Raw genomic sequence first — 9,320 nt, 5'->3', positions numbered from 1 at the left:
TTACTATCGAGCATTAATTTGAACAGCTCCACCATCCTTCATCCAACATGTCCATGTTGGATGGAACGCGCGTGCCATAAAACGATGGGCGGGGTTGATTTAGTTTTAAATTAACCAATTAATAAAGCTAATGTCTTATTGTATCAATATTACCCAATTTGGTAATATTGGAACTATTAAAGTCAACCATTTAAGTCTTGACACTGTAAAACTAGCAAAGCTAGACTCTTTATTAGCTGCCCAAATTTCTTAGATTTTTTTCAATTCTAAGAAATTTGCGCATTATTGTACTTTTTGTCAAGTTTTCTATTGCCCATAATGGTTTATCGACCTTAATAGCGACTTTTTTCGAAGACATATACGCCCAAAAGTTTCAAGTGTATAATACATTACTCACTTCTGTCTCGCTCCCCACTCTGTATCGATGGGGCGCGTCTTCGAGGTGTATGTGGAAAGCTTGCGAGTATTTCGATGCGGCAACTGCAATGCCCACCTCGGTCGCAGTGAGGACATTGTTTCAAAAGTTGTACAAACAAATAAATTCTCTACTGTGACCTCTTACGCGAACTATGCATCATAATCAGAACTTTCAAGGCACCAGCGGCAAAGCCTACCTCTTCAATACAACGTAAGCAACCACGCGTTGCCTCGACAATCTCTTATCAGCAACATTCTTACCAATCACAATGCCTCTTAGAGTCAACGTGTGTACAGGACCACCCGAAGAGCGGATGCTCATGACAGGGCCACACGTTGTGTTAGACCTTTACTGCAACACGTGCTGGAGTCCTGTAGGTTGGAAATACGTACGCGAGATGCTCTCAGTATCTTTGTAAACCTGCTCAATTTTCTTGCAAAATCTATACGCAGAGAGAAGCACGCAACGCGTCGGAGAAATACAAAGAAGGCAAATTCATTCTCGAGTTAGCCAAGACGAATCAGTCGTCTGAAGCAAGGTAGTGCTTACGGGAAATATATGCGAGGCTGGAAAGAAGAAAACTACAGCAACAGAAGGACGATACACAAGTTTAAATACACGGCATTTCCGATGGCAAAGCTCGCATTACAACGAACTAGACGACATCCAATTTGTTGTGGAAATCCCTTGTCACCTCACAAATGCACTCTTTACAAAAATTTGCTCGTGTAATGCTGCTGCTCCAACTCTCGACGAGCATAATAGAGCGCTTGAACCTCGTTTCCTCCAAAATATCGACCATGCAACGCCTGCTTGGCCTTAACAGCGCCAACTGCATCGTTAAACAACACAAACACGCGCACGTGGTCTGCCAGCTCGTGGATTTCGACCTTGTTGATGATACCGTACTTGCCACATTCACCACGCACCTCATCTTCTAGCTCATTGTCGACTTCACCGCACTTTACGAGATTCACCAAGCAAAGGCAGCAATTATCGTCCATATCTGTCGTGTCTAAGACCTTGTCAACGTCCTCCTCCTCAAATGGCTTCGAGTCTTGCGCAGTCAACTCGATTGCTCTGTTCGTCGAAGCTCCTGAGGCATCACGCACTACCTTGTCCTGACTTAAGGCAATATTGATAAACATTGCAGCTTCGCTGGCTTTGCCAACCTTAAGCGGTTGTCCAGCCAATTCAAACCCATTCATATGCTGAACCGCACTCTGAGCGCAACTCTCCTCAAAAAATTGCATAAAGCCATACCCGCGGTGCTATTCAAGACATGAACGTCGTGAAACTATGTGGTTGCATAAGTTTTGAACCCATTATTTACCGTTCCAGACTCCAGGGATGACACTGCTGTCATGACACACGAGCAAATTGCTCCAAAGGGAGAAAAAATACTCTATTTTATACAGGCGGAATGTATCAAACGCAAACCCAGTGCTAGAGTTTTCTTGATCCACACGTACCTCCAAGTGCTGGCTATTCAGCTCCACGCGTACGTTCGCAATGTAAATGCATTTGGTGGGCACGCTGTCATATTTAATGCAGCGCTTTGAACTATTAGCTCTTCCTAACAAATCTGCAACAATCAAAGTTCGTACTTCTTAATAGCTTGCTGTCCAATCGATAACGAGTCGTTCGGATTCATATTTCCACGATGCGGTCGACCAACCTGCAATCAAAAAGCTTTAAGCAAGTTATCATTTGCCTTAGATTTGCTGCTACAGACCCGCATCGGTCGATTAGCCAGCAATGTTCCATTCAGCACTTGCACAGCGCTTTCAGCTGCCAGCACGTCTTCGTATTCCAAGAAACAAAAGCCCTTCGATCTCGATGCACTATATACATGACCCCCAACATAGCTAGTAAATACCTGATGTTTCCTTCGTTTAGTTTATCCCTACTCACCCTGGCTCCAATGACAAATCGACCGAGTTAATTGACCCAAACGGAGCAAAGACACTCCGGATATCCTCCTCCTTGAGATCGTAATACAAATTTCCAATATATAAACGTCTTGCAAGATCATTGGACGATACTAGAGCGCCAGAGACATTCAATGCCAGCAAACTCGCTTGTGCCAGCGCTCGGGCTCTTGCTGCTTGGGCATCGACTTGACCACCCGCGCCCTAGAATAACAATGCAGCACGAAGTTGAAACTAAACCGAGATTATCAAAACCTGATCAGCTCACATACACTCATGCAGCAACGTACGATCAATGGGCGAGTGGACGCCGCTGCCAATGCTTGCAGTTTGTCAGGAGCTCTCTTCTCCTGGACGACACTTGATAAGCGCTTCACAATGTCATTTAATGCTTTTGGACTCGCGTATGTCCTTTCTTTTTTATCATCGGTCGCATCTTCTACATCATCAATTCCCCAGCGCGAGCGGCGAGTGCGCTTGCTTCGCGCCTCGTCGACGTCTACCTCGTACGCACGCTTCATCGACGTCATGCCAATATTGTCTATTTTACTATGTGTGCCACGTTAATTAAACCCACAAACTGTCATGCCGCTACTTTTAATACAACTATGTGTACCACCTTAACTGAAACCACAAAAATTGGGTCATCAGATCAAATTAAAAACCTTATTTTTCCACTCCTAATGGGATCTGCACTACGCGACTCCTCTACCCCCGAATGTCTTCTCGAGGATTTAAAAGACTACGACGTGACAAAGACAATGAGATTGGATACAAATCTTCTTCGTCATCTGTGAACGAGGACAAATTCTCGGCACCAAGGTTCCCTGGCGCGTTTATTTCATCTACGAGGTAGCTATTCCCGCCGTTTTCGCTTGCTGTAGGCGAGTCAATGGAGCTCAAACGCGTAAGTCGACGATTTATTTGCATGAGCGTACGAGGAGAGACCTTTCCATGGGCCAACTCGTACAGCTCTGCATTTGAAAGCGATCCATTCTGAGAAGCAATCGCCGCCTGTTTGCTTCGAAGATGAAACAAATTGAAAGGATCAGTCTCGGCATGCACACCACCGTTCGCTTCAAAACACTCACGGCAATGACGGACCGGATGCAATAAACCAACTTCAGGGATCGAGATGCGTTGCGACGTGCACTTGGCACACATCCATTTCCCGCAACGTTTGCAGGAATGGGGACGACGAAAGAGCTTGAATGGTGTTTTGCACGTCTGATTTTGACAATGTGTGATTGTCTTTTTATCAGGCTTCTTAAGCCTCTGGGATAGCACTGAATAGTCACATGCCATCTTTCGAATTATATCAGCAGCATTTGAAAGCAGGTCTTTCCAAAGATCTCGATCTTCGAGTTTCGTGACACTGAAATGCATTTCTTTTGCGGATACTTTCGTGTCCTCGTCACTTTGCTGGTTGTCGTACGCAGAAATGTACAAACCGTGGTGGCCAACGGATGTGTGCGTCTCATCCTGGCCATGAGTGTAGCGGCTTCGTACTGATAAAGGTACAATCCACTTCCATTGAATCGCATGGGTTTCATCCACTTCACTTGGATAAAAATACCATAATTTATGCGATACATATTCATAAACAACAAGCGCTTTCTTCCACTCGCGACTCCCGTGTCGCTCTTTAAACAAATATCCAAATGCACATCCATCTCCTTCCAAGTACGACGATCCAAAACCATTTGTTGTCGAAAAGTTGGGTCGACTAATTTGATTGAAAATATCTTCTTGAAAGGTAGGAGGCGTAGGTGCACTTGATGGCATAAATGAGCTTGAAGGACGAATCTCCACCTTCATAATGCAACTGTTTGGGTCTTCCTTCGTCATCTTGTCGGAAGCCTTTACTAGGTCTCGCCACACTGAATTCATCTTCATATCACACTGTATACGCTCTTGACTTCTTGTTTTCGGCTCCTTGTAGCACATTTTTAAAGCTTCCATTATAAGCTTTAAATTTGCGAGGGCATCCGTACCAGCTAGTTTATCGTACTCTTGTTCGTTGTTGCTATTTCTTGTGTCCCGGCTGAGGTATACTTTACAGAGTAAAGGTGCCAATTTCGCGTCTTCTCCTTCTGTCTGCAAAATGCGTCCAATAATTGGGCACTTGCGGGAGCGCTTGCTCTTGAAATCCCCAATACAAAATACAAGCATCTTTGTAATCTCTCCAAGCAGCAAGTTCCACATTGGGTATTTTTCATAGCATGTAATCAGTGTAGTAATCACGTGGGCTCCTACAAACATTCGGTCTAATCGCTTTGACTCGTTCGACAAGACGGAATTTAAACACTGTATTACCGACCACAGATGAAATCCAGATGCTCGACGAGTATTAAAAGTAATCACCTGCTTTAAGAACACCATAAGCTCATGCCCTTTGCGTTCCATGCACGTAATCAAGCACTCACGAAGTCGTCGATACTCGCGTACATTGCTACGCCAATCATCACTGCAAAAGATCTCGAGTTCATTCAAATCTCCATCAATAACTGCTTGTAACAAAGTGATCCACGCCTGTCTTTCTTCTTCCGAAGATGCTGCAAAATCTTGCGTCAACCTCACTTCCATAGTTTGTGCGTCATTGCCTTTTCCCACGCGACGTTGATGGAGCACCATAGCATTTGCTGGGTTTAAAGCCGCATGTTGCGTTGCTAATAAGTTCTTGTTTGAGTTAGGCACTTTTTTCTTAACAGTTACCTCAAAGCCAAATTCATGCCATTCAGAACTTCGGACATTCTCCATCTCGTCCAGTATAATGACACTTTGATTGCCTAAATTCGGAGCGAAAGCCTGATCAAAGCTAGTCGACGCAGACCCCTGATCTTCCCGTAATGTTGTCATTCGGAGTCCCATCATGCAGTTTAAACTCACTTGACACAACTGCATCTCATTCTTTAGCTTTTTTCGTACCAACAATTTTCCCTTCCGCATTAAGTGAGTCGAGCACAAAAAGTTAAGACAATCAATCCCGACCGAGGCAGCTGCATTGCCACCAGTACTTCTCGAATCGGTAAACTCCACTGTTTCGGTCAGCTCAAAGAGATGCATCAGCATTGTTGTGCATGTTGGACGTGGATGTCCTTGTGACAATAAAATTAATGACTCCAGTGAAGACACCGTCCCTCGTCGCTCGCGTATGAACGGTGTGCTCCAGAACGTGAGCTCCTTTATCATCTGTACAAAGAGCAATTCAAGCGCAGCCTGGTGTTCTTGCATAAACAGATGAATCAAACGTCGAACTTTCCGCGACGTGTACTTACGTAAAGCCGAGTTTGCGGTTTCCCGTGAGGCTCCACAAATAGATACGTACTCATCCTGACCAGTGACTTTATCTAATGGAATGGTCTTAGCCGATATGGCCACGCCACGTCCGGTTAAATACGGGGCATGAACAATCTCACGCAATAGCAAGAACGTATTTTCAATGCAATCACGCTCAAACGTATTGCGTGGAGGCGAGAACGTGACTTGTTTTTGGATCAGTTTCTGCATCATGTGCGTTTCAAAGAGCGACGTGATGGCCGCTTCCGAGTGTTCTGCATAGATAAGATGCAGTAAAAACGTACGAATATCGTCATGGCCGACATTGGCGAGCAGCATATCAACCGTAGCGGGATGTTCGGCTAAAAAGTGTAGAATGCACGCTCCTTTTTGACCCCGAATGGCAAAATACCGCAGCACTTGCGATGCAAAATTTGCCGAATCGTGGCTAAAAATCCCATACATGGCCGTCTCATTCACCTCCGTCGTCAATGGAGCTGGAATGCCCGTATCATCAGGTTCATCTGAGTCAAACTCTTCGTCATTTTCCGTCATGCCAGACATCTCGGCACTATCTCTATGCAATCGCACCTCTTCGTCCGTGATTTTCTCAAATAGATTGTCCGTACCACTAGCACAAGTCCGAGGCGATGGCAATGGCGATACCATGATCTTTCTCGCTGCGTCATCCCCAAGTGATGATCTCGCCGAGGATTTACGACGTCTTATTGCATCCGCTTCATCCTCAATCTCGTCTTTATGTTCCGCAAAACTTTCCTTTAACGTCTGCGCTCCATCCTTTTCAAAAACCTCGACAGCTACTTGAATGAGCTCTTCTAGTTCAGCCACAGAAGCTTGGCGCTCCTTGCGTCGCAAAGGCGTATCGCATTTAGAAGAAACGCCATCGGCTTCGCGCTGCAGCATATCAAAAATCGAGTCCCAAAAATCGCTGCATTGATGTGGCTGGCCCGGCTCACAAGCTGCAATGGCATTCATTGCGCCGCCCACGACGATAAACTGCGATGCGACGGCGCGCGTATGGCGCGGATACCTTGCATCGAGCGTCAGACGAAGAAACTCGAGTGTCTTGTCTTTTGAAAATAATATCACGCGGAGCCGGCCAGTCATTCGCTTAAACAGCAGCTCCAACATCTCGAGCGAGAAGCTCTCGTTCAGCAACTCCGCCATCGTGTATTGCTCGCTTATGAGCCCATCTACAAACTTCTCGATATTAGCCCGCACTTGTTCCGTTTCTGTCTTGCGCTCAATTTGGAACGAAATCTCGCTGGCCGTGGGCGAAGGCGGGCCCGAGCCAGGGGGCGCTTTCTCCATTATGGAAGAGGATCTGTGCGTGCGACAGGCAATGAGAGCGGGAGAGGAACCACCTTTTTGGAATGTATTCTACGAGAGAGAGAAACTTAAAAAGTGGGTTATTCATAGTGCAAGAAGAAAAGATCCTGTACCACTTCTCTACATTTTGAAGCTTTCGAAATCTTATCAGCTTATCAGGTGCGTGGTCTCAAAATTTACAAGCTGTACCATCGAGGCGACCAAAACTAAACCGAATCTCGGCGATTTCTATAATTAAAGAGCTCTCTCACTAGAGACGATCCGCTATAAAGTTGCTGCTTGATTACAAAAAAGGGTGACACCTTGAAGTTTAGTAATGGGCAACATCTGCTTTGCTTTTCAGTTCTTACATTGACGGGCCATGCAATGCGCAACGAGATTCTGATCAATTAAAAAAAGAGAAATTTATCCTATCTGGCATACAGAAGGTACGTCCAAGTCAGACTTTTAAAAATTCTTAAAGTTGCGACATCTTTTTCTGCTGGACAATTAAATATCATTGCGGATTGATGACTTTTTAAACTACCGCATCGTTCTGAGGCCATGCGAGATAAGCGGCATTCTGTGCAACTGTCATTTAAGCATGATGCTGTATGTTGCCGAAGCAGTTTTTCACACGCGGCTGTGAAAATGTGGCTAAGGCGCAACGAGTGGACGGGACAACTTATGGCACCATCTGAAGCAACGTCTTGCATCGTTTTGTTTGCTATCTGGCTTTTAGAGACGGTGTGACGCTTATTCTTGCTAAGTTGATTTTATGAAAAGGATAGTGAGAGAAGTGAGGTGGATCTCTGGTGTGTTTCTTGTAGTGATTATTGGACTCAAAATGCTAATTTCTGTCAATAGCTTTGATATAGTTTAGCACACATTGGTTTAAGGTATTCTAATTGGCTTAAAGCAGTCCCGTTTGTTACGATTTATTTGGCCAATGAAATTATATTAAAGGTGAACTCTCTATTCAGCCCGAGGTCGAATTGCTTCAAGAAGGACGGACGCTTCATGAGTCCATTTTCTGCTCACCCGCCACGCGTGCATGTGCAGCCAATTGACAACAGTTTTACGCCGAACAGCTAAACAGCATGTTGCATATGTGTGTCGTAAATAGGATTATCCCGCGCACTGTAGTCACCTTTAATACAATTCCTAATGGCCAATTAATCGTAACAAATGGAACTACCTTTAGTTAATTAGAGTACCTCAAACTAGGTGGGGTGGTTCTAGCAAAAACCTGGGGTGGTCTTAACATCCCGTAATTTATCATTTGTCACGCAATGCATGTTAATGAGATAACGCCGTCTAATTTCTTACGCTGAATATGTAATAGGGCACATCGGTTGGAGAATCGTTGTTGTGGTGCATTTACTTAATGGGTAAAATACCCTTTTATCTAATTTTTAGATAGTTAGTTTTTTAAATCCCATTTATTATGGGTAAAAATTTGGTCGCCGCCAAATATAAATCTGGCAGCCAAAATCTATTTTAATTAGCTAGGGTAAGGTTTTTAGATTTAAATAATAAAATAAAGTTCAGTTCCCCTTTTAAACTTAAAGCGTTAAGTGCTTTCCTAAGGCTTGCGCATTGATATGTAAGAGATAGAAGCCTTACTAAGGTATATTGTAACGGGGCACTGCGACTTGTACTGTTTCAGTACAAGTCCACTTCACACTGCTTCAGATGTGAGTGGTGCCTCTCGTTAAGTAACGTACACTGTACGTGCAGAGGAAGACTTCCCTTAAGACAAGTTAACTTAAGGGTAAAATGAAAACTGTATTAATATAGTTAAGTGTCTTTGTTAATCTATCTTTGTAAATGTTGTCTTAACTATAAACTAATACTAAACATGTAAATGAATTCTTATCTATCTTATCTCGTAACTCTCTTTGATTACTTCTACAGCTGATTAGTCTGCGGAATAAATAGACATAATGGTCTATACCTATTTATGGATAAGAATTCAGGAAATTACTATTTAAAGTAATTTCCTCCAAATATTATCTACCTTTTGGATAATATTAATTAACAATCTTTTATTGTTAATTTCATGTAACGATACACCCCGTTACATCACCCCTCCCTTAAACGACAATCACTCTGAATGTCATTAGGTGGAGTGGTCGCTAAATGACCACTTAATTTTTAAAATGATTTTGATTGGTCAGATCCATCATTTTAAATTCCATCGCATGAAGGAACAATTCATGCGGGGTGAGGATAGTGTTGAACCTTCGGCTGCGGTTCGTGCAGCCGCGGGTGACGCATTGTTATCTCTTGCGGTAGACGTTCCGTCTACCGTAGTGTCTTCCACTCGCACAACACTTGGTGTTGCGAGTGCACGTGGTGAT

At 44.0% G+C, this 9,320-nt stretch overlaps 3 protein-coding genes across 3 annotated transcripts; 1 reads left to right on the top strand and 2 right to left on the bottom strand.

Moving 5' to 3' along the window:
* Positions 1-286: 286 nt before the first annotated feature.
* Positions 287-2,879, bottom strand: CCR75_007040 (uncharacterized protein; the record flags this gene model as incomplete). Its single annotated transcript, XM_067965104.1, has 10 exons — positions 287-523; positions 585-628; positions 698-860; positions 968-1,689; positions 1,752-1,823; positions 1,891-1,954; positions 2,026-2,096; positions 2,154-2,262; positions 2,333-2,553; positions 2,640-2,879. 7 exons carry the CDS (start codon positions 2,877-2,879, stop codon positions 1,129-1,131), a joined length of 1,338 nt encoding a protein of 445 aa, XP_067819929.1. The 3' UTR covers positions 287-523; positions 585-628; positions 698-860; positions 968-1,128.
* Positions 687-960, top strand: CCR75_007041 (uncharacterized protein; the record flags this gene model as incomplete). The annotated part of the gene is made up of 2 exons (XM_067965105.1): positions 687-806; positions 871-960. The coding sequence occupies 2 exons, from the start codon at positions 687-689 to the stop codon at positions 958-960; spliced, it is 210 nt and encodes a 69-aa protein (XP_067819930.1).
* A 178-nt stretch (positions 2,880-3,057) lies between the features above and the next one.
* On the bottom strand, positions 3,058-6,960 carry CCR75_007042 (uncharacterized protein; the record flags this gene model as incomplete). Its single annotated transcript, XM_067965106.1, has 1 exon — positions 3,058-6,960. The coding sequence occupies one exon, from the start codon at positions 6,958-6,960 to the stop codon at positions 3,058-3,060; it is 3,903 nt and encodes a 1,300-aa protein (XP_067819931.1).
* Positions 6,961-9,320: the final 2,360 nt, after the last annotated feature.

This window comes from Bremia lactucae, linkage group LG4 (genome assembly GCF_004359215.1).
Source record: "Bremia lactucae strain SF5 linkage group LG4, whole genome shotgun sequence".
Classification (NCBI taxonomy): domain Eukaryota; phylum Oomycota; class Peronosporomycetes; order Peronosporales; family Peronosporaceae; genus Bremia; species Bremia lactucae.
The sequence above is the reverse complement of the archived record's forward strand: the minus strand, read 5'-3'. Positions and strand labels throughout refer to the sequence as shown.